Below are 25,819 nucleotides of genomic sequence, written 5' to 3'. Positions count from 1 at the left end.
ACATCTTGGGAAGGGAGAGCAGCCTTAGGACGCTGCTCTGCACACACCACTGACTTCCTGGAAGACATCTTGGGAAGGGAGAGCAGCCTTAGGACACCGCTACACACACACACTGACTCCCTGGGCATGTGTGGCTGCGTTTGGTGGCACTAGTTGCATCACTCCCACTTCATGATTAGGCATCTATCAATAATACCTATAACTATCTGGTGTTGAGATTCTCACAATGTGTTGAAAAACACCAGATGCTTAGCTAATTCTCTATATAAGGAGTAATGATCTGAATACATTTTCTTTTTTAATCTTTATAGAGTAACTCTTAGTTCATGGGACACAAAGTCTAAAAAGCCATGTAACTGTACCAAATCCCAGTGTCTGAAATTGTAAGTAATCACAAATCCTTCATTATTAAATATGAAATAAGGTTGCTTAGAAGTCAGTAAGTGGAGCATAGTCTAGAGAAACCAGAATGGCTAGCACTGCACGTGTTACAGTTACTTCTCAACAATCTTGTCCTGATGCTCGTTGTCCAGAACAGCGAGACCAGCGAGAAGCAGCCACTTTTGCATGAACCTGGTATGGATTTTTGGTATTATCTGGGCGAACTAATTTAGTCAAGATACTAGTGGCTCACACTTCAAGGGGCGTAATTTTTCTTGGGTTTTGGCTCGCATCCTCTAGCCCCTCAGACAAGTGCTAACCATGTCATTGTTGAGCGTTAACTGTAATATTTCCACATCCTATTTTTAAAAAGTTTTATGAATTGGTTTACTCTACATTGAAATTTTCTCAGAAAAGTTCTCCCCCAGCCAGGAGGTGTGGTCAAAGGGTGACAGGGCCGATTGTCACGTGGAGTCGGGGACTGGAAGTAGACGATGTGGCTGAAGTAGGAGGCGGACCTCATTGCCATGCTTGACAGCACTGGGTGCATCAGTTTCCTCGGCCGCCCTGCGAAAGTTGGCGTCTGGTGTCTGTGCTGTCTGCCCTCCCTTAGCTCTTGCTGTGGGCTGCTCGCTTTCTGCTCTTATGTCTGCCTAGCCTTAAGTTACATGTTGAAAAGGGAAAACATTTCCTAGTCCCAATGTCTGATGACCCTAACCACAGTCTCCACGTGATTTTTCCATTGCAGAGCTCCTGCTGAAGTCACTGAGAGCCCCAGTGACGGGACAGTGATGTGGGGGTGCACCAGTGGGTAGAAATCCAGAAGTCCATGAAACTTAGTTCACACAACCAAAATGGAAAAACAAATTGATTTTTAAAAAGTAATTGCAGACAGTATAGGATTGACTGTCTGAAAATATTTGAGCTATCATTGGTTTAGTCTATGAGGCCCTATACTTCTCTGAACGTTGGAAACGCCATAACATGACTGATGAGGAAACTAAAGATGCAGCTCTGGGTAAGGAGGAGGAAGGACAGAGGGAGAAAGCCTGGACCCTGTGACGCTGTCAAGCCAGAGCAGCCTGCCCGGATGGAGATGTCGGATGCGGAGGAGGACCAGGTGGTGGTGTCCAGAGGACAGAGCTGTGCAGGGTGGTGGGCTCCTGGGGATGGGGGCTGCTCAGCTGCTGGCTGGGTGTGGGGGACCAGGCATGTCAAATGACCATGAAGCCTAGAGCAGGGTGTAGACTGTAACTGGGGGCAAAGTGAGGTAACTCCTAAGGACTTGGAAACCAGATGACTCTAAGAAAGGCTTAACTTGAATTACGTCAGAATGGAAGGCCAAAGAAACAGCTTCTTGTCTAGAAGCAGCTTCCTAGCTTAATTGGCCACCGACGCACGTAAGAAAGAATGGACCATCATGAGGGCGGTCGGTCAGCACTGGAACAGAGGAAAGGAGGCCCAGAGTGTGTCCAGTGCTGGCAGGTGACAGAGGCACCGTCTGTGAGGGCACAGAGCTGGCTTCTCCAGGGAAGTGCTGTGTGCGGTGGGCAAGAGACTTAGAGCCCTCCCAATCTACTCGATGACTACACACCTCGAATTCTGTGCTCAACGTGCAACTGTCTGACCATTGACTTAGCTTCCTAGTAGCTCCATACCGAGAAATGAGAGGCCTTGGAGAAAGAATGTGAACATTTTGGGCACTGGAAAAGGATGTTATTTCCATCATAAATTGATGCATGACATTCTGATAATGCATTGTGATTTGGTTGGAATCAATCCATCACTGAGAAACCAGTCATCTCTGGAAATACTAATAAAGTGTGTGTTCTGCTTTTGGAAAAGCTAAGGAATAGGTAAATTCACCCAAGCAGTGAGGTCTCTTGGTGGCAGACCCCTGACCTCGTGCTGGTGTCTCTCCATACATGCCACCTGTCCTCGTGTGGAGACACTTGGCTCAGGTGAAGGAACAGAAGCAGGGGATCCTCCGTTGCTTGCTTCACTCGCACTTGTGGCATCATCGCCATCAATAACTTTCCATTTCCTTTACCTTTTTACTCCCCACAACTAAGTCACGAGCACAAGGCAATGGAATGTAATTTTCTTAGTGCGAGTTAGTCCCACTCTCACGGGAGTCTCTGCTACATACAGGCTACGAGGGATTGTTATTATAATTGGCCATCAATAGAGAGAAAAACACATGACAGTACTTTTTATTTTATTTTATAACATTTTTTTCAGACAGGGTCTCACTGTGTCACCCAGGCTGGTGTGCAGAGGTGCAATCGTGGCTTACTGCAGCCTCAACCCCCTGGGCTCAGGTGATCCTCCCAGCTCAGCCTTCAAAGTAGCTGGAACTACAGGCATGTGCCCTTATGCCCAGCTAATTTTTTGTATTTGTTTTTAGTGATGGCATGGGTAAAAATCGATTACTACAGGCAAGGCTCCAGTGGAAAGTGATAATATCCTGCTCCACTGCTCCCCATAGTCTGTCTCCCTCCAAGAAGCTTCCACTGTTAGCAACTTCTGCTTTCGGGTTTCCTGGGGGAACCTCCACACCTGTAAAGATTGTCTCCTGCCTCTTGCTGTGGTAGACAAGGGTTTTACTCGTTCATCTTCCTCCTCCAAATAGAGCTGGAACTACCCTTTTTAGTCCCTCTCTTAGTGCCTTACCCTTGAAACTTGAAACAATGAATCCCAACTTTTTGTTGTTGTTTCATTAGCCATAAAAAATTGGGAATTATTTTTAAACGAATAATTAATCTGCATGATTAAAATGGTACTGATGTAAACTGAAGAGGTAGTTAAATGTTTTCTGATTATTTTATTGGAAACGTATTGATGGATTTTAAATTTTTTTTTTTTTTTTCTTGAGATGAAGTCTTGCTGTTGTTGGCCCAGGCTGGAGTGCAGTGGTGCAATCTCGGCTCACTACAACCTCCGCCTCCCGGGTTCCAGCAATTCTACTGCCTCAGCCTCCGGAGTAGCTGAGATTACAGACAACTGCCACCACGCCCAGCTAAGTTTTGTATTTTTAGTAGAGGCGAGGTTTCACCATGTTGGCCAGGCTGGTCTCGAACTCCTGACTTCAGGTGATCCACCCGCCATGGCATCCCAAAGTGCTGGGATTACAGTCATAAGCCACCATGCCTGGCCAGATTTTTAAAGTAATTAACATCTACCTTTCCAGTACTGTTACAAATGTGTTTCTTAACCATTTTTGTATATGTTAAACATTGATTTGCTATGTAGTTTTTTAAAGCAACTGTAAAATATAAAGCTTAATAATTTAATGTAAAATATAAAATATAAAAACGTTTATAACAGGCCTTTTTTGGTGTAGGCAGCAACATACAGGCATGCGTTGGAGGTACTGCAGCTTCAGCTCCACAACCACAACAGAGCAAATCACCATAAAGCAAGTCACACAAGGTTTTTGGTTCCCTAATGCATGTAGAAATTATGTTCATATAACTATAAACATGCTGTAGTTGAATCAGTGTGCAATAGCATTCTATCTAAACAGTACATACCCTAATTTAAAAACACTATTTCTAGAAAATGCTAACAATCATCTGAGTCTTCAGCGAGTTGTCAGCTTCTAGCTGATGGAGGGTCTTGCCTTAATGTCATGGCTATTGACTGATGTGGGTGGTGGGGGGCTGAAGGCTGGGGTTGCAGTGGCAGTTCCTGAAAATAAGACAATGCGGTTTGGCATATCAACTGACTCTTCCTTTCAGGAAAGATTTCTCTGTAGTACGTGATGCTGTTTGATAGCATTTTACCCACAGTAAAACTTTCAAAATTGGAGTTAATCCTCTCAAGCCCTGCACTGCTTTATCTACTCAGTTTATGGAATATTCTAGATCCTGTATTGTCATTTCAGCAGTGTTCACAGCATCTTCACCAGGAGCAGATTCCATCTCAAGAAACCACTTTCTTTGCTCATCTGTAAGAGGCAACTCCTCATTCATTGAAGTTTTATCCTGGTAATGAAATAATTCATTCACATCTTCAGGTTCCATTTCTAATTCTAATTCTCTTGCCATTTCTACATCTGCAGTAACTTCCTCCACTGAAGTCTTGAACCCCACAAAGTCATCCACGAGGGTTGGAATCAACTTCTAGCCTCCTTTCAATGTTGATATTTTTATTTCCTCCCATGAATCATGAATATTTTTAATGGCACATAGAATGGAATAATTTCCAGAAGGTTTTCAATTCACTTTGCCCAGATCCATCAGAGGAATCACTATCAATAGCAGCTATAGATTTATGAAATGTATTTCTTTTTTTTTTTTTTTTTTTGAGACGGAGTCTCGCTCTGTCGCCCAGGCTGGAGTGCAGTGGCCGGATCTCAGCTCACTGCAAGCTCCGCCTCCCGGGTTTACGCCATTCTCCTGCCTCAGCCTCCCGAGTAGCTGGGACTACAGGCACCCGCCACCTTGCCTGGCTAGTTTTTTGTATTTTTTTAGTAGAGACGGGGTTTCACTGTGTTAGCCAGGATGGTCTCGATCTCCTGACCTCGTGATCCGCCCATCTCGGCCTCCCAAAGTGCTGGGATTACAGGCTTGAGCCACCGCGCCCAGCTGAAATGTATTTCTTAAATAATAAGACTTGAAAGTCAAAATGACGCCTTGATCCATGGGCTACAGGATGGATATTGTGTTTGAAGGCATGAGAACAAAATTAATCTCCTTGCACAGCTCCATCAGAGTTCTTGGGGGGCCAGGTACCCGGTCAATGAGCAGTAATATTTTGAAAGGAATCTTTTTCTGAGTAGTAGGTCTCCACGGTGGGCTGAAAATATTCAGTAAATCATGCTGTAAACAGATGTGCTGTCATTCAGGCTTTGTTGTTCCATTTGTAAAGCACAAGGCAGAGTAGTTTTAGCAACATTCTTAAGAGCCCTAGGATTTTCAGAATGGGAAATGAGCATTAGCTTCAACTTAAGGTCACCAACTATATCATATCCCAATAAGAGGGCCAGCCTGTCCTTTGAAGCATTGAAGCCAGACATTGACTTCTCTTCTCTAGCTGCAAAAGTTCTAGGTGGCATCTTCTTCTAATAGAAGGCTGCTTCATCTACACTGAAAACCTGTTGTTCACTGTAGCCACCTTTATCAATGATCTCAGCTGGATCTTCTGGAGAACTTGCTGCAGCTTCTCCATCGGCACTTGCTGCTTCTCCTCGTACTTTTCTGTTATGGAGGTGGCGTCTTTCCTTAAACCTCATGAACCAGCCTCTGCTAGCTTCCAACTTTTGATGTGCAGCTTCCTCACCTCTCTCAGCCTTAATAGAATTGACAAGCTTTAGTGCCTTGCTCTGGATTAGGCTTTGGCCAGTTTCATCTTCTCTCCAGACCTCTCAGGCTTTCTTCATGTCAGCAATGTTTTGCTTTCTTATAATTTGTGTGTTCACTGGAGTAACACTTTTAATTTCCTCCAAAAGCTTTTCCTTTGATTCACAGCCTATCTTGGCTTTCAACATGCCTTCCTCACTAAGCGTAATCTTTTGATTTAAAGTGAGAGACATGGGACTCTTCTTTTCTCTTGAACACTTAGAGGTCATTGTAGAGTTGTTAATTAGAGTAATTTCAATACTGTTGTGTGTCAGGGAATAGGGAGGCCTGAGAAGAGGGAGAGATACAGGGAACCGCCAGTTGGTGGAGCAGTCAGAACACACTCAGCATTCATCGGTTAAGTTCGTGCTCTTACATGGATGTGGCTCGTGGTACTCCAAAACAATTACACTAGTGACATCAAAGAACACAGATTGCAGATCACTATAACAGACATAACAATAATGAAAAGGTTTGAAACATTACAAGAATTACAGGAATGTGATAAAGAGACATGAAGTGAGCGCATGCTCTTGGAAAATGGCACCAATAGACTTGCTTGATGCAGAGTTGACACAAACCTTCAATTTGTTTTATAAAAAAAGCATTACCTGTGAAGCCCAATAGAACAAAGTACAGTAAAATGAGGTTTGCCTATAAGTGTTAGATTATACGTTTTTGGACAATTATTTCATAGAGTGAGAAGGAGCACGGTCCACTAGAATGGAGAGAGTTTTCTTCCTCTCAGAAAAGCAAGAATTGGTTTTATACCATGAGTGTAGATATTTTTTAGGACTTTTTTTGTTTTTTGTTTTGTTTTTGTTTTTGACACAAAGTCTGGCTCTGTTGCCCAGGCTGTACTGCAGTGGTGTGATCTTGGCTCACTGCAGCGTTTGCCTTCCAGGTTCAAGCAATTCTCATGCCTCAGCCCCCCGAGTAGCTGGAATTACAGGCATGCACCATCATGCCCAGCTAATTTTGTATTTTTAGTAGAGATGGGTTTTCACCATGTTGGCCAGGCTGATCTTGAACCCCTGGCCTCAAGTCATCCGCCCACCTTCCTAAGGTGCTGGAATTACAGACGTGAGCCAATGCACTCGGCCTTTTAGGACAGCTTTAATTAGCCCTTCATATATTGATTGACTTTAAGAAAATCCAGACTCAGTTTCATTATTTTTGAGACAGGATCTCACTCTGTCACCCAGGCTGGATGAATTGATATGGAGAGGTGGTATGATCATAGCTCAATGCAGCCTTGACCTCCTGGGCTCCCGCAATCCTCCTGCCTCAACCTCCTGAGATCACAGGCCAGCTTTTTAAAAATTTTTTATTTTAGAAATAGGGTCTCATTATGTTGCCCAGGCTGGTCTCAAATTCCTGAGCTCAAGGAATCCTCCCCCCTCAGCATCCCAAAGTGCTGGTATTACAGGTGTAAGCCACTGCACCCAGCCCAAACCCTAAGATTTCAGGCATAGATTGTACAGTCTGTGATACTGTTTCTTCATGTGGCCTTTTGTCTCTGATTAACTAGATTAATTATTGCCATCAGAATTCTGATGGAGCAGAAGGTCAAATCTGGATGGTCATTTTTTTGGTAGTCTCTTGTTGCTTACTCACACTTTTGATTTCTTATTTTATATTTAAAAATATTAAATATCTTCTCTGTAGCTCCTAACTAAAGTAAAGTCTCTGTCTCATTCTGTGTTTGTTTCATCTCTTGAATTTTTCCCTTTATGGTTGGGACCTCACATATTTTGTGATTTTTTTAAACTGTGAATTATAATCACTGGGCCTTTCCCTGTGGGAGTTCTTCAAGGCTTGTTTTGAGAATGTGCTCTTCAGAGAAGGTTTGTTTGCTTCCACTTGGAGCTTGGTGGTACTTCCAACTTCGACGAGTTACAATTTTTGGCTAATTTTTTTTTATTAGGCTGCACAGTATGAATTCAGATTTCAACTTGAAGTGAGCCTCCTCCCCTCCCACCAGCCAGGATCACACACACATTTCCTTGCCGTTTGTTTTCAGGGCATTTGTTCCCAGGGTGGAGCCCTCTGCAGTTCTGGTCCATGTGTAGATCCTACAGCAGACCTTCTACCTCGAGCGTGCTTTTGACTGGGGTTAATATACATAAAGCACCTAGAGCACAGCCCAGCAGATTGCACTTGTCCTTGTAAGCGTTTGACATTGTTAGGGTTGTCGTAGTTCTCCCTTTCTCCTCCACGCAGCAGTTAACTAGCGCCTTTGGTTGCTGGGATCAGCAGAGGCTTCAGAGGTCACTTTGGGTTTCAGTTTTGGCCGTCTGAATTTTGCCCTTTCTTGGGTTTTCTTAATTTTTTACCAGTTCAAATAGCCATCTAAAAGGTTTTAAATATTTAATTCAATGTTATTAAGTGTTTTATAGTAAGCAATATGTCAGGATGGACAGTGAATTAAGAATGAGTTTAGAATATATGTCATTGAGCTGGGCATGGTAGCTTACACCTGTAGTCCCAGCACTTTGGGAAGCTGAAGCAGGAGGATTATTTGAACCGAGGAGTTCGAGACCAGCCTGGGCAACATAGTGAGAACCCATTTCAAAAAAAAAAAAAACTGTATTTTAGGTCTTTTCAACCACAAGACTCTAAAATTTCAGGATTCAATATGCCTGTGGGAAGTGAATTTGACGGAGGGTATCATGAGTATTTCCTTGAACATTATCGTTACCCTCTCAGCAAGCCACAGGGCAGGATGACCCAAAAAGTGTTGCAGTGTTGCCAGTGTGCCCGCACTGAGGCAATCTGCACCTCCAGGACAGCGCCTTTAATGGAGTGATGCTCACTGTAATCTAGATCAAGGTGGGATAAATGTTAGAATTTCTACTAAAAGTTTTACATTTCTGCTTTTGTCATTGAGCTTTAAAACACTTGGAATTGATTTTCATGAATGGCATTAGGTAAGGATTCAATTTTATTTTTTTCCATATGGACAATTAATTGTCTAGCACCATATATGGCAAAACACGGACACAGTCCACAATATCTGCAGTGCAGCCCCATCAGCTCTCAGGGTTTGATTACATATGGGTCTGATCTGGGGTTCTCAATCCCACTCCAGGCGTGAATCTTGCTGCTTATTTGTAATGATTTGTCTGTGGATTTCCTTCAACTTTCTATTTAAACAATGATCTTGTCACAGATATTGGACTGTGATACCTTCCCCATCTTTGTACTCTTTTCCTTTTTCCTTGCCTTATTATACTGTCTAGAACCTCATAGTGATGAATGGAAGTTCTGGTTTGGGGCACTGTTGAATTGCTCCTAAATTCTAAATACTTCTAAAATTGCCTTGCCTTGCCCTAAATAAGACAGTTGCCGTAGGTTTTTGAGAGATGCCATTATTAGGTAGAATACATACTCAGATGCTATAACCAAGACTCAAAACTACAACCATTTCAGGACTAATGTGGTGGCTAATCAATATTATTGTCTCAGATTTCTATCTTAGTTGCCCTGACATCTTCAATGGAGGGCTTGTATTTTGTGGTCTAAGAAGGCTGCACCAGCCCCTACCCTTACATTCATCTTCCAGACACTGGGGAAGAGAAAACAGGAAGGCGAGTGCACATTCCTTAACCTTTTATGGCAAGACCAGCAATTGCCAAAATCACTTCCACTGATAGCCCTTTGGCCAGAGCCTAGTCATGTGGTCAGGCCAACTATATAGGAAGCTGGGAAATGCACTCTTGAGGTGAGCCAACCACATGCTCCACTACAGTTGCTGCCACTGTCGGATAAGGGGAAGTGGCTGTTGCAGGACTGACTGCCTTCTCTGTTACGTGCCCTTCTCAGGTTAAGGATGCTTCCTTCTATTCCTAGTTTCCTAAGGAATTTGCTATTATTATAATTATCAGAATTATAATAAAGGACTGGTGAATTTTATTGAGTGCTTTTTTATGTATTTGTTGAAATGATCAGATTGTTTTCCTCTTTTAATCTCATAATATATCTATGACAACAAACTTTCCAATGTTAATCTGCCTTTGCATTCCAGGGATTAAGCCCAATTTGATCATTATGTTATCTATATCAGTAATATCAATATTAGTATCAAAAGATACTAATATTATCTTTTGTATGCACAGCAAGATTTAGCTCTTTAGGATTTTTGAATCTTTGTTCACAAGTGAGATACACCTGTAATGTTTCTTTCTCATACATTCTTTCATTTTGGTATCAATATTGTATTGCCTAATAAAATGCATTAGTTAGGCTTCCCCATCCCAACCCCACTGGCTTCTTTTTCTCTAGCCTCTAAAAAAGTCTGGGTAAGGTAGGATTTATTTATTCATTGAACATTTGAAAAAACTTGTCTGAAAAACTTTCTGGGTTTGGTGTCTATCAGAGTTGGAGTGGTGAAGGTGATAGGTTACTCATTCACTTTCTTTTGTAGTTAATATTTTCTTTTTTGTTTCTTCTTGAGTCAATTTTGATATTTTATGTTTTTCTTAAAAAGTATTGAATTCTCAAAACTTTCAAATTTATTCATATGTTCCTATTCATATATTCTATATTTAAAGTTGAACTCTGTATCTATAATTATGGTCTTTGACCTTTTCTAGACTTTCTCGATCAGTTCCAGGAGAGGTTGTCTATTTTGTCAGCCTTCTCAGAGCACCACCTTTTGGTTTTATTGATTTTCTTGGTTGTGGTTCATGAAGTACATTAATTTCTGCTCTTTACTGCTGTCTTTATTATTTCCTTCTCTTGTTTTACTAGCTTTTTGTGTTAACTGCTTACCTTATTATTTTCAACCTTTAAAATCTTTTTTTTTTTTTTAGGAAATTCATTTAAAGCTATAAATTACCCCTATGGACTACTTTAATGCATCTTACAAGAGTTAATAGGCAGTACTTTCACTATCATCCATTTGAAATAGCTTGTCATTTTTATTGTAACGTTCTCTTTACCTCATGAGTTATTTAGATGTACATTTCATTGTGTCCACATTTGTATTATATATACGTGTATGTGTATGTATGTGTATATATTTTTAAATGATATTTTAATTGCTAATTTTTCATTTAATTACTCTGTAGACAATGTAGTCTGCGTATCAATTATTTGAAATTAATGAACACTTCCTTTATGACCTAATGCAATCAATTTTGAAAATATTCTATATTAATTTGAAAAACATGTATATTCTCTATTTGTTGGGGGCAGTTATCTATCCATTCATTGGTTTATTTTGTTGTTTAAATCTGCTCATTGCTTATTCAATTTTGTGTGATTTTTATGTTTTTGATAAAGATGTGTTGAGATCCCTCACTTAAGATTATGAATTTGTCTCCTTTTTCCTTATAATTCTATTTTGGTTTATATATGTCAAATCTATAGCATGAAGGTCATACAAATTCATGATTGTTCCGTCTTCTTGGTGAATTATTCCATCAGTTGTTAATGACTCTGCCTCTGTATCTTGGCGCATTTTGCCTTCAGTTCTTTCCTGTCTGACGGTAATGTTGCTGCACCGTGTTTTCTTTTCCAGTGCAGTACTAGTGAGTTAGGCTTTAGAATGTTCCTTTAGTTTTGCACTTTCTGTGTGGCAGTTTTGTTTTCGGTGTGTCTTCTGTAAGCTAAATATAGCTGAATCTTTTGAAAAGCAAATCTAATAACCCATGTTCAGTAGGTTTCTTTAATCTATTTGCATTCTTTGTCTGATTATTGACACATAGGGACTTATTTGTAGCAACTTACTGTTTTTTGAAATTTTAACTTTTATTTAGGTTCCTTTTCCCCATTCAGATGGCAGCATTCCATACATTCTGCTCTGTGCCTTGTCTTTTAAGATTGTGGCAAAATATGCATAACATAAAATTTACTGTTTTAAACCTTTAAAGTATACAATTCAGTGGCATGAGATATATTCACAGTGTCACGCAACCACCATCACTGAATTTTTCCAGAACTTTTTCATCATCCCAAACAGAGATTCTGTACCCATCAGACTCTCCATCATCCCCTTTCCCCAGTCTCTGGTAACCCTCATTTTAGTTTCTTTCTTTTGACTGTTCTAAGTCCTTCACATAAATGGACTCATACAATTTCTGTCCCTTTGTATCTGGCTTAGTTCACTTAGCACAGCGTTTCTAAAGTGCCGTCCATGTTGTAGCATGTGTCATAATGTCCTCTCTTCTTGCGACTGCATAATATTCCATTGTACGGATGAACCACGTTTTGTTTACCCTAATGCTGCAATGGACATTGATGTAGCAAGTATCTGGTCGAGTCCCTGCTTTCACTTCTTTTGCGTACATACCCAGAAGTGGAATTGCTGGATCATACAGTAACTTTCTGAGGAACCACAGTATCTTTCCATAGTGGCCATACCATTTTACACCCCCGCTAGGAATGTACAATACCATCTTATTTTGCGTTTTCTGATTACTGCTTTTTCTCTGCTTACTTTTGTCTGATTTATGTTTTGGAAAATTAGTGCTAATGGCAAAGTGGAAGAAGTTGAAAGCGAGGTTAATTAGGAGACTGTTGCAGGAGCACAGACCTGAACCCAGGCAGGGGTGGTAACAATGAAGGAAAAAAACACAGATTCGAGACATTTCCAACATATGCATTGTATCATTTTTTTTACTCATTTATTCATTCATTCCATAAATATTTTTGAATGCCCATGATCTCAGGAACAGGAAAGACGGCAGTGAGCAAGAGAGTTATGGTCCCTTCCCTCCCAGCACTCACAGTCTAAAGTGATTATTCTCGTATGAATCATCACGTAATTAAAGGTCAGAGTGGAACCGTGGAATATGTGGCAAAGAAGCAGTAATGGGCTGAGGGGGTGGGATGTGTTGAGCAAGCATGGCAGTCAGGGAAGGCTTCCCTGAGGAGGTGTGTTTGGATTAGGGGGAATTCACTGGGTGGAGGTGGACTGAAAGTGGATGCTAAGAGTGTTGTAGGCAGAGGAAACCACAGGTGCAAAGGCCCTGCGGCAAGAGAGGGAGGGTGGATGGTTCCAGGAAAAGAAAGAAGACCAACACCACTGCTACAGTATTGTTTATATTTCCACGATATATAAAACATCTACATGTTCAGTGTAAAGTGAATTTTTATATAAATCAAGATGCTGCTATATTATGGGGTATGTACAGCAATTAAAATGGTATATAAATCTATTTACACGGGAAACATTCATAACATACTGATGAGTAATAAAAGCAAGATGTTATCTATATTACTTATATTGATAAGTAATAAAAGCACACTGAAACAGTTTGTATAATATCTTATTTATGTTTACATATAATCTGTAACCAAACAACATATACTTATTTCAGTATGTATAGTTTTACAGAAAAAGTCTGAAATATATTCACCAAATGATCATCTCTAGGGAATGAGATTCAGATTGGATGTAATTTGTTTCTTTTTACTTATTTGTATTTTTAAAAATTCCACAATAAATATGATTTAGATTTATCAAAAATAAAATTAATAAAAGATATTTCTGAGCCAGAATCAGTAGATTTGGCAACCCTTGGATATGGGGAAAGAGAGCAAGGTAATTGTCAGAACTGACACAGGGGCTGTGTTACTGGGCAGATGGTAACACCATGGATGGAGAGCAGGCACAGGAGGAGAGAGCAGCTGGAACAGTGCAAGGGGTGCAGGTGAAGACCGTGGGTGGAGGGCTGGACATGCTGAATCGAAGGTAGAGATTTCTGACTGGAAGCTGGGATGTGGTTCTGGAACACAGTAGGGTCCAAAGCTCTCAAGAAGGGTGAAGAGAGCCCTGGGTTTTCCAGTAAGGAGCTGGTTGATTGCCTTTGAGAGTCTGTGGGCAGGAGGAAGAAATCTGAATGCAATAGGTTAAAGGATGAATGGGAGATGAGGAATGATAAGAGCACATGTGGACAGCCCACCCTTTCATTTGGGAAAGGAGACAATAAGGATTTTAGGGTCTGGAGTGTGAGACAGAGAACAGGTTTGGTGAAAACAGATTTTAAAATCTTCAAAAGATTAAAATCTTCAAAAGCAAGAGTTGATAAAATCACTCAGCAAAAGAGTATACAGTGAAAAAAAGAAATGTGCCTAGCCTGGACCTTGGTGAGTAAACACACTTTTACTGGGTATACAATTCTAGGTTGTCAGGTTTTTTTCTGCCAATGCTTTGAAAATAGTCTGCGGTTTCCCATTATATCTAACAAGAAGTCAGCTGTGAGTCTAGGTAACGTATCTTTGTTCTCTGGTGCATTTGAGATTTTCTTTTTGCCTTTGGTTTTTCTTTTTGTTTGTCTTTCTTAGAGTTCATTAGGTTTCCTAAATCTAAGCATCCACAGCTATCGTCAGTTCTGGAAAACTCATGGATATCCTCACTCCAAAGATGCCTCTCCCCCATTTTCTCTCCTCTCTCCTTCCGTAATGCTCATCAGACAGACACATTAGCCCCTCTAACTCTTGACGGTTTCTCTTAACTTCTCTTGTATATTTGCGGTCTGTCTTTCTGTGCTGCATCTAGACTAATCTCTTTATCTTTTATTCTTTCTTAATCTCAGTTTATTATTTTTATCCAAATCACACACACACACATATAGTTTAGAGAGCCAGAGAATTGTACCAGGCTTGTGACAAAAAATAGTAGTACCCTGACTATTGTTCCTTATCTTCTGCCCTCCAGGAACTTTCAACTCTTTTAACTGAATCTTTTAATGTTTGCTTCCATAGGTATAAATAACAGGTCTGAATTACTCCTCGGCTTTTCAGTTTGGTGTGATCTATTGTTTTTGTACCATGGGAAATGTGGATTTAGCTTTATTTCCTCTCCCACTCACATACCAACCCCTCCCAACACACACATTTCCCACACTCAGACGTGAGATAGACTTGGTTAGATTAGCATTGAGTCTTTACATTTTATGACGATGAAAACTCTGGTCCCTGCTGAGCCTGTATGAATTATCATTTCCTGAACTTCTTTACCTTTCCCTTCCTGTTCATACCCAGTACTTAGTCTTCTATGCACACAACACTAACGTAACCCTCACCTCTCCTCTGGTTGTGGGGGCACTGTCTGTCCTGTCGTGAAGGCTTTTCCCGAGCTGCCTGGCTGGGGCTCGTTTCCAGGCCGGCGTGCAGCTCCTGTCTTGGACTCCACTCTGCCATCATGCTGAGGGGTTCACCAGCTTCTTTCTCATGTTTGGGCTCCTGACTCCTGGAGCCCGCATCTTCCTCGTGGGATTCACAGCCTCATTTTGGCACAGTGCCTTCTCTAGTAGCTTCCATGAGGAAGAGTATATGGGATGTAATTTTTTCAGACCTTATGTGTTGAAAAATATCTTAGTCTATCCTCATGGTTAGACGATAATTCAGATTGGGAGTAGAACTTGAGGTTGGAAATAGTTTTTCTTTGGACGTTTGAAGGCCTTGCTGCATTTCTTCTAGCTTCCAATGTTGCTGATGGAATTTTGACATCATGTTTTTCTTGATCCTCTGTATGAAAACTGTTTTATTCTTTCTAGAAACATAGAGGATCATCTCTTATTCCCGGTGCTGCAGAATGTGCTCATGCTGTCTTGGTTCCAGTCTCTTTTCTCGCTACTGTGCAGAGCCCAAGGTGGGTCCTTTCCCTTCAGAAACTCATGGCCTTGAGTTCTGGGAAATGTTCTGGAATTATTGTATCCCCTTCATTCTTAATATTCAGTATTTCTGGAACTCTTACTGCATAAATGTTGGATTTTCTAGTCTGGCCCACTGTTGCTTTCTCCTCTGATTAGTTCTAGTTTTCATACTTTCTAGGTCTTTCATCACTGTGATTACTTTTTTGCTTCCTAAAACATCTTTTTTCGTATCCTGAGATTTTTTATAAGAATTGTTTTCCTGTTTCATAGATCAATAATTTTTCTTAGTCTCTCTAAGGCCGTTGATACCACCTTTCTCCTAGTTTTCTTTTCCATGCATGGTCCGTTTCTCTGGGCCTCTGTCTTTCATACCCTGGAAGATTTCCTAATGTGTCTGCGGATCCCTGGGCATCACTTGGTTCACACTTAAGAATGAGGTGTGGGCCGGGCGTGGTGGCTCATGCCTGTAATCCCAGCACTTTGGGAGGCTGAGGTGGGTGGATCACGAGGTCAGGAGTTCAAGACCTGCCTGGCCAACATGGTGAAACCCCATCTCTACTAAACAGATACAAAAATTTAGCTGGGTGTGGTGGTGCATGCCTGTAATCCCAGCTACTCGGGAGGCTGAGGCAGGAGAATCGCTTGAATCTGGGAGGTGGAGTTTGCAGTGAGCTGAGATCGTACCATTGCACTCCAGCCTAGGCAACAAGAGTGAAACTCTGTCTCAAAAAAAAAAAAAAAAGCTGAGGTGTGGGCTGCCTGGGGGCTGTAGCTGAGGGGTGGGCTGCCTGGGGGCTGTAGCTGAGGGGTGGGCTGCCTGGGGGCTGTAGCTGAGGGGTGGGCTGCCTGGGGGCTGTAGCTGAGGGGTGGGCTGCCTGGGGGCTGTAGCTGAGGGGTGGGCTGCCTGGGGGCTGTAGGTGAGGGGTGGGCTGCCTGGGGGCTGTAGGTGAGGGGTGGGCTCCCTGGGGGCTGTAGGTGAGGGGTGGGCTCCCTGGGGGCTGTAGGTGAGGGGTGGGCTGACTGGGGCTGCAGGTGCACTGCTGAGGGCTTGCTCACTGTAGCTTCACCACAGGGTGGTCACTCAGCTATTTTATTGGGAAAACTCAATGTCAGATTCTAGATATTTTCTCCTGGGTTGGTCAGGGTCCTCAGAAGAGGCTTTTCTAGTCTCCTGCTAGAATGCTAGAAGCTGAGTAGAAGAAACCTAGGGGTCTCAACATTCACTTTTCTTGGATTTGTTCATTATCATATCCCACACCCAATGGTTTTGCTCCAAGAGAGTCACTTGTAGTCTCTGCCACTGTGGCAGGGGGTCCCAGCTGCTTAGGAAGGAGGAGGAGTCTGGGGACTCGTGCCTTCCTGCAGAGAATCCCCCTGGTTCTCTACTTATGTCACCTGGCTTTTCTCTCCCATGGAAGAACCTGGTGCTGCCCATTCCAGAGCCTTCCACAGCTCCTTCCCAGCTCTTTCCTGCTGACTTCGGGTTCAGCATTCTTGAGTCCGCCACACCAGTTCTCTTACCCCTCTGCTGTCTGGTGTCCAAACCTTCTGTCACTGTCCCCTTTCCCTTCTCTCCATCTGCATGGCTTGCAGGCTCGGGAGAGACCTTTATAGTTCCCCTTTCCCCCGCGGGGGATGTGTCTCTCCTCTCCCCTGATGTGGAGTGGAGTTGTGTCTAATAATTCACTCCTTGGGGAGCTCGCCTTTCAGGGATCCACACTTGATGAGGGGTCTCTGGTCTCATGCTCACCTTTGACAGCCCAGACTTTGTCTCCTGTCTCCTGCACGAGCAGCACATTGGAACCCAAGCTCCGGGTCCTTCGGGACTGACTGGCAGATGCCGCAGGGCAGCACTCAGCTGCTGCAGAACTCCCTCTCTGGGTTCACAATTTCTTGTCTTTTTGGCCTCTGATGATCTTCTTTACTCTCCTGTTGACTTGACATTAAAATATTATTTTAAAATATGAAAATAATAATTATGAAAAGAATTGTGTTTGGGAATTCTGCCCCAGAGAGGTTTCTGCAGACCTCTGGTCCCCCGCACAGCCCTCACCGTGTTCCTGCAGCACTGTGGGAAGCTTGACACGCCCAGGATTTCCCTCAGCCGCGCTTTGGGACTGGGAGGCTGAGCACCACGATTCCCACTCTACAGCTTGCAAAGCTGACTGGCGCATGGGGAGAGGGAGGCAGAGCCTGTGTGGAAAACGAGTTGGAAGCTCTTTTCGATGAACCATGCTCACAGAAGACAGCGACAGGGGTCTTCTCTGGTCAGAGGGGGAAGTCATGGGGTGGCTGACAAACGCCCCACAAGCTCTCTGGGGCACAGGTCATAGGCAGCACAGTAGGAGTCCTTGCCTTGATGCTACATTTTCACATGAATTAAGGAAAGCGTCGTCCCTGCCCAACCCAGGAAGGGTAAAGCGCATGCCTGTGAACACCTCTGCCTTACAGCGCAGGAGCAGGCGTCTTAGAAGACTGTGGGAGGGGGACCAGCTGCCAGCACCGCCGGCTCTCCCAGGAAGCCCTCAGAGCCAGTCCACAGCACTGCCACCCACCTGTGTGGCCCCAGGAGTCACAGGGCACGGTGGTGTGCGCTCCAAGGGCTTCACTAGACTCAGGATTCCCGAACAACCCTCGCATTACAACCAAGAGGTGTGACTGCAGCCGCCTCATCCGTTCATTTTCTCTGCCATTCACTTCCCCCTCACAGAATGAAAGTGAGATAAGGCCTAGGCCAGGTTCCACCTCTGGGTCCCATTAGTTTTCACTCAAAGTCAAGGTCTCGTGAAGAAGTGAACACACCTTCAGTCATGTTGGATGGATTGGGGTGGTTGGTGGGAAGACAGCTCTTTGTTACTTGATGTTTCTGCCCACCAAACTTACCGTGCTCCTGGGAAAATGGCAGAGGACAATTAGGGGCCAGGGAGGATTGATGGATGGCCATGGATTTGCCAGGAAATTGTTTTGCTTTGCAAAATCCTATATTATGAAACGAATGGTTTTAACTAGTTTTACGCCCTTCTGTGTTAGTCACTGGTGAGCATCATCCTAGTTGATCTAGTTCTCATATAAAAAGGAGTCTGAGCCATCTGTAAAAGCATTCAGTGTTCTGACTGCAGCACATTGCCTGCTCTTTCCTTATACGTGTGTGCTCTTCTTTTCACTACTGACTGTGCTGTCTGTGCCTGCCACTCACTCTGTCCTTTCCTTCACAGGTACTGCGACTGCTTTGCCAGTGGAGACTTTTGCAACAACTGCAATTGTAATAATTGTTGCAATAACTTGCATCATGAAATTGAACGGTTTAAAGCCATTAAGGTAATAAATGTCCATTAAATGCATGCATTTTAAAAGCATTTCAAACTGTTTGAGATGTTCATAAAATGATCTCCAGAGATTCCTCATTGGAAAAAACCCACAGTTTTGAAGAATTTACATTGAACACGACTTGATTCCTGCTGGTGGGAGTATTGAACCATGACAAGCAGCTGTTATAAAAGTGGTAGGCAGAGAAAGGCCTTTTGCCCTTTATTATGTGGGAAGTCTTCAGAGATGCAGCAGCCTAGGAAGGTTCTGATTCAAGAACATGCGAATGTCCACTTTGTCTTGGAGTTTAGACATTTGGGGTCATTTCACATAGCAGATAAGCATGAGCTGGAGCAGTGTAGTCGCAAACGTGTAGACAGTCCACTGCGTGAGAAGGCTGGGTGAAAGTGCTCAGGCAGCCTACATTTTCCATTGTAAAATTTAACAATTTAAATTTCACCCCTCAGCTTCCAGAAGAAAAGAATCTAGGTTTTCCCAGGGATGCAAAAGGTTACTTCGATGGCCCTGATGACCACTCTGCTGAAGGCTAAACACAGGAGCTTGCAGCTTTTATCCCTCTCTGTAGGCACAAAAGATAATCAGGGAGAAGGGAGGGACAGTTAGGCTCAGGGTTGTCAACCCACTCCAGGGAGACACTTCCAGTGCCCACTCATTCACGAAGGGAAATTGAGAGCCATCGACTGTAGACCTGAGACTGTCCTGTGCAAATAGGACACAATTATAAGGGTGTGGCTGCTCTCTGCATTGTTTTCTAAAATAATTTAATTCTCCTCTTGAATTATGGATAAAGGACTTGAAATATCTTACCAATTTTGATATAGCCAGATCCATGGGACAGAAGAAAATTGTCATGCATGTAAACTTGAGTACATTTTGTTTAGGGATAAAGAGTACTATCTACAATTAAAACTATAAAACCAAAAAGGGTTGGAATTCTCATACATTGCTGATAGGAATATAAAGGGGCACAACCACTTCGGGAAATTGTTTGACAATAGCTACAAAAACTAAACCTGTGTGTATGCTATGATCCAGCCATTTCCTTCCTAAAAATATAGCCAATAGAAACGAGCACCAGTGTCCACCAGGAGACTTATACAGGAATGTTCATGCAGCTTCATTCAGAGTAACCAGACACTGGAAACAGCCCAAACATCCATCCGTGGTAGAATGGATGAATCCACACATTGATGGAAAGCAGGAGCTACAGCTAAGCGCAGCAGTGCAGACGGACCTCCCAGTTGTTATCTGACGGAGGCAGCCGACGCAGGAGTACAAGCTGTGGGATTCCTGCGGCACCAGCATAGGCAAACCTAAAGCCCTCTACGTCTGAATAGCGTTCCCCGCGGGGGTGCACCACTGGGGAGGAGTCATAAGGCAGCCTGTGGGGCCGCCTGTCCTCTAACTTGACCTTGGTAGCAGGTACACAGGTGTGCGCAGGTACACAGGTATGCGCATGTGCACAAGATCATCATGCCACAGCTGCAGATATGTGCCTCCACTGCCTGTCACACTTCAGTGATCCGTGAAAATGCCTAAAGCCACGCACCGCAGGCTGGGGCTGTCTAGCAGCACATTGTGCAGCGATGGCCTTGTGCTGGGGGCTGTGCTACTGGATAGCACCGATTTCAAATGTCAACCCCAGGAGGGGGAAGGGAGGCCACGGACTTCCACTGTGACCTCTCTATTGTTTGAATTTTTACAAAGAGCATTGAATCGTTTTGTATGTAAAGATATGTATGTATTCGTATGTATAGATAGATTAAAAAGGGACAACAAATAGACCTGGATAACAACTTGTGTGTATTGCTTGAGAAAGGCATGGCCCAACGGTTGAGACCTGCTCTGAAGTCAGCATGGGGACTTTGAGTCGAGATCTTGCCACTTACCTGCAGTTTTTTACCTCTCGGTGCCTGGGTTTCTCCATGTATAGAACAATCATACAGTAGATGATTTTACTTCCCGAGGTTGCTGAGGATTACATGAGAGGGCATGTATATATAAATCCCATGGAAAGACGCCCGGCACACGGTGTGTTGAGGCAGTGTGAGCTGCTAGTATGGTCCACGGTCTCAACCATTTTAGGAAAGAGGGCCCCAGAAATGCTGGATGGAAACGTGTCCACACGGAAATAATTATTTTCTTTGCATCTTTACCATCTATTATTTTTTTTTACAGTAAATATGTAAGACTTGGAAACTCAGGAAACAAAACATGAAGAAACCTTAGCTACAATATACCTTTTTGTGTATGGAAACAAATTGAAATCAAACAAGAAGGGGCTGCACCTTCTGAACCATGTAAAGAGAGTCACTGCTTACTGTGGCAGCTTTTACAACAACCAGATTCAAATGAGATGCCCTTCATTGAGCTGAGTTTTGAATGATAATATCCATCCTGATGGAGCTTCCCATTCTACCCTAGGCATGTCTTGGTAGAAATCCAGAAGCTTTCCAGCCAAAAATTGGGAAAGGCCAATTGGGCGATGTCAAGCCCCGGCACAACAAAGGGTGCAACTGCAGGAGGTCGGGCTGCCTGAAGAATTACTGCGAGTGCTATGAGGTTAGTGCCCAGCTCCCTAACTCACTAACAAAAAACACAGGTAAATATTTTGAGTAACTTTTGTGGTTAAAAAACTTTGCTGTAATTTAAAAAGATAAATATAATTATTTTTTTCTTCCAGGGTTTCTAGAAGGGCACTTACATTAATCTGAATTAATTTCCCAAATACCAGCTGAGCTTTGTGAACCAGGCCAATTCACCAAGGGCTGTTTTGGAGCACGTTGCTTCCCCTGAGCCCAGCGCTGAGTACCCAGTGAGGGTGCCCTCTGCGTGGCTTTGTCCTTCTGCGGCCACTGATCCACGCTGGTCCTCCAGCAGGGTGGAGGCTCCCAAAGGGCAGCCGTGCCTCTTCTTCCCTGAACAAAGCCCAAGTGCTCTAGGTGGGGCCGTGGGGGACAGTTTAGTCTCAAAGACTCAGTCTGTTCCTGGTCCCTGTGGTGTTTGTCCCCAGACATCCATTCACCTGGTGCTTTGACCAAGGGTAGCTCCTCCCTGGCTCACAGGCCCATCAGAGACCAGAATGGACAGTCAGCCGAAGCCAATGGAGGGAGGCTAACAAAGCAAGCTGCAGATCACAGCCTGGACGGAAGCTTTTTCTTTTCCCAAAGATATAATGACAGCAGAGGGACCCACTTTCCCCTTCAGTGCTGTCGCTGTTTCACCTCTCTTTGCTCTTTCTCTTTTCCTTTTCCTTTGTGTTGAGGGAAAGGAAGAAAGAGAAAGTGAGGGAACCCTTAGGCCCTATCAGGGGAGCAGCTGAGCAAACCTTCCTTACAAACCTCTGTTTTGGTTTGCTTGAGGTCTTTTGGGGGTTCCTGTGAATTATACTTTTCAAAGGCTGTCTGTCACAGAGGGTCAGGCTTGAGAATAGTCCTCCTGATTCTGGAGACATGCACTGAAAGACCTGGAAAGGTGGACCCCACAGTCCCCAGCAAAGAGGTGGAAAACACAGTCAAAACATGACAGAGATGCACAGTTGAAACGGAGTGACATCACCCCCAAGGAACCAATTCCAACCGCACTCACAGTAGCTCCTGTGTCCTGCAAAACGCCCTCACTGGCTGCCACGATACTACGGCTCAGCCCATTTCCCCAAGGCCAAGCCTATGCTGGGCACAGCCCACAGAATGTGCAGCCTCACAGGAAAATAGCACTGTCCTTTAGTCTCTGGCATTCGTGTAGACTAGAAACTCTGAAAAGCCTCCTGCTTCAAAACACCCAGAGGTGCAGATGAAACAGAACACATCCCCCTGAAGATGCATCTCTCAGCTGGAAAGAACAAAGGGAAATCCCCGGGGGCCTGAAGGAAAGAGAAAGCCAAAAACCATAGTGATTGGCAGTGCCAGCTCTTGGTCAGCCCCTGGGGCCCACATGAACAAGGATTTGGCATGAGGGGGCAAGAAGGGGCTTGCTGGGTACAGATAGGACACACCAGTCCCCTGAGCATCACATTGCCAGGAAAAGCTTGAAACAAAATCCAACCGCAAGGCAGCAGGAGAGGTCTCCCCTGAGACCTCCCAGCCACAGACCTGCTCTTGGGCAGGTTTCGAATTCTACTCTCTTGTACATTCTCTGCACCCATAGAAACAGCATAATAGCCTCCCATGCTGAAAGAGAACCATAAGCTAGAGTTTTATAGTCAGCTAAGGCAGGCTTTCTTCAAAACAAGTCAAACGAAGCAGCCTATTGGCTCCCTGGTGGAGAAGGGAGAGCAATGCCCTCTCTGTGCTTGGGACTCAAACCCACACACTAGGCCTCCGCTCCGTCAGCAGCAAGACTACTGCGTCTCCTCAACAGCAGCGTGTGATGAAAACTGCAGATCACACACACACACACACACATTCTCAAACGCACGCATTCAGTCACACACATTCATATTCACTCACACATATACACATACATACCCAAACCCCACATACACTCATATGCACACACACGCATACTCGACACACACCTCACACACTCATACACACACTCAACACACACTCTCACCCACACATTCACACTCAACACACACACACTCACTCACACATTCACAGTCAACACACACACACTCCACACACTCATACACGTTCAACACGCTCTCACCCACACATTCACACTCACTCTCTCTCTCTCTCTCTCGTGGGCAAATATACGCAAAGAATTATTTAAGGTCCAAATAGAATTTGTCAGTTTTTGATGACTTGTGGGACAACCTAATTTTATTGAAGCATTTTGTATTACCAGGCCAAAATTATGTGTTCTTCTATTTGCAAATGCATTGGTTGCAAAAATTATGAAGAAAGCCCAGAACGAAAGACACTAATGAGCATGCCAAACTATGTGCAGGCTGGAGGTTTGGAAGGCAGTCGCCATCTGCCACCAACGAAATTTTCAGGACTTCCAAAATTCAGTCAGGATAGGTAGGTACTTTGAACTAACCTCTGCTAATAGAGGGAACAGAGGTTAATTTAAGAGGAGAATTAAGGACAATTTATACACTGGAAAGAATGTGTGAGCCTGCAGGGGCGGGCGTGTGTTCAGGGGGCAGAGGGAAGCCATTCCTCCCTCCATGGGCTAATCCTGGGTGGCGACTGTGTTTCCTTAGAGGCCCTGCTGCGGAAACCTGTTTTGTCCTCTTTGTCTTCTCGGCTCGGCCTTTTCATCCTCACTCTGTGAGTTACTCCTGTTTTGTACCAGATGAAAGAGCCCTGCTGCCAGGATCACCAGCAGGGCCAGCAGAGTTCTGACACTGCCTTTGCGTTAATACAGAGCCACACCGACCCGGGGCAGCAAAGACAGCGCATACCTCCCTGTCCTTTATTGTGGGAAGTGGCAGCAAAGAGCTGTGCTTGGTCCAAGTTGTTTTCCTTACTAAGCAACTGTGGATCTGGATTAGTTGGATAATTTTGCATTTATCAGTTTTAAAGCCGCATTGTAATCCTAGTAGTTCTCAAAGGTTGAGTCATAATTTTACTATCTATTAGATTCCATTCATTTGTTTAAAAAAACTTCTTTGAGTTCAGTGTAATGGTCAATCAAGATAAAGTACCAGATGTCATTAATTAATATTTTGCAAAGCCAAATTCATGCTTATTTGGTTAGAGAGTATCAGAAATACTCATGACTGTGACCTGCAGGGGTGTGTTTTTTGTTTGTTTGTTTGCTTTTTGTTTTTTTTTTTTTGAGACCAGCGTTTTCACTCAGTTGCCAGGCTGGAGTGCAGTGGTGCGATCACAGCTCATACAGCCTCAGCCTCCCCAGGTTCAGGTGATCCTCCCATCTCAGCCTCCTGAGTAGCTGGGACTACAGGCACAAGCCACCACATCTGGCTGATTTTTCTATTTTTTGTAGAGATGGGAGCTCACCATATTGGTCTCGAACTCCTGAATGGTGATTCACCCACCTCTGCCTCCCAAAGTGCTGAGATTACAGGCGTAAGCCACCGCACCCAGCCGACCTGCAGAGGTCTTTATCAGTAAAAATTGACCAAAAGTTGGCTGCATTGTCTGAAGTGATGTGTGCAAATGTCATCGCCTGTAGCAAGATGTGTGCTCCGTGGAGTCCGGCAGGGGCCTGTGCACTAGAGCCTGGTCTTGCAGTGTTAACAGCCCTTCTTTTCCCAAGGGCAACCCTGTCTTCTTCTTCAACCAAAGTCATTGTGTATTGTCTTTATAGACAGACTTTAATCCAAAATTTTGCTCTATTTTTATAATCCAAACTTTTTAATCTTTTATAAAGTTTTCCTGAAAAATTGTCAACTTAGCACCACCTGGGTCGCTGTCTAGCTGAGCCACAGTTGCCCGCTGAGCTCAGCCAGGAGAATAGCTAGTCCTGTGTGATACGGTGCAACTTGTCCTTCAGAACCTCTTTCGCAGCTCCAAGCGGCATTGAGGGAGAAGGCCATCCTGACAGCAGGACCCCAAGGCTTGACAGGCGAGTCCTCAGAATAGTTGGCCTTCTCTGGCTGCACATGGTCCTGTGTGGAGGAAAGGCGGACACCCAGCATGGACAGGACTCAGAGCAAAGCTGCCTGGCTTGTCCCCATGCCCTGCCTCAGCTAAGAGTCCTGCTTCCACAGTTTCCCACCTGGCCCACGTACTTGACTCTGTAGCTCGGGATCCTCTGGGTTTGTCAATGGATCTAATTTTGAGGAAATTTCAAACCCGCCATAAGAGGGATGTCAAAAACTGACAGATTTACTTGTCCTCTGTGTTGTTATTCTAAAAGCAGTTAATCCTTTCTTTCTTTTCTTTCTTTTTTTTTTTTTAAGAGACAGGATGTTGGCCGAGTGTGGTGGCTCACGCCTATAATCCCAGCACTTTGGGAGGCTGAGGAGGGCAGATCATGAGGTCAGGAGATTGAGACCATCCTGGCCAACATGGCAAAACCCCATCTCTACTAAAAATACAAAAATCAGCCAGGCATCATGGCACATGCCTATAATCCCAGCTACTTGGGAGATTGAGGCAGGAGAATCACTTGAACCAGGGAGTCGGAGGTTGCAGTGAGCTGAGATCGTGCCATTGCACTCTAGCCTGGTGACAGAACAAGACTCAGTATTTAAAAAAACCAAACAAAACCAAACCAAAAAAAAAACAAAAAAGAGAGACAGTGTCT

At 43.8% G+C, this 25,819-nt stretch overlaps 1 protein-coding gene across 1 annotated transcript in view; it reads left to right on the top strand.

The window, feature by feature from the left end:
• Positions 1-25,819, top strand: part of MTL5 (metallothionein-like 5, testis-specific (tesmin)) — a gene marked incomplete at its 5' end in the record, with an annotated part of 47,297 nt that overhangs the window by 20,156 nt on the left and 1,322 nt on the right. The window contains 3 exons of the mRNA XM_011987083.1: positions 18,544-18,646; positions 21,080-21,217; positions 23,447-23,622. Coding sequence (XP_011842473.1) covers positions 18,544-18,646; positions 21,080-21,217; positions 23,447-23,622 — 417 coding nt within the window. The remainder of the gene's footprint in view (positions 1-18,543; positions 18,647-21,079; positions 21,218-23,446; positions 23,623-25,819) is intronic.

This window comes from Mandrillus leucophaeus, unplaced genomic scaffold (genome assembly GCF_000951045.1).
Source record: "Mandrillus leucophaeus isolate KB7577 unplaced genomic scaffold, Mleu.le_1.0 Scaffold30, whole genome shotgun sequence".
NCBI classification, from domain to species: Eukaryota; Metazoa; Chordata; class Mammalia; order Primates; family Cercopithecidae; genus Mandrillus; species Mandrillus leucophaeus.
This window is presented reverse-complemented; position numbering and strand designations above follow the sequence as displayed.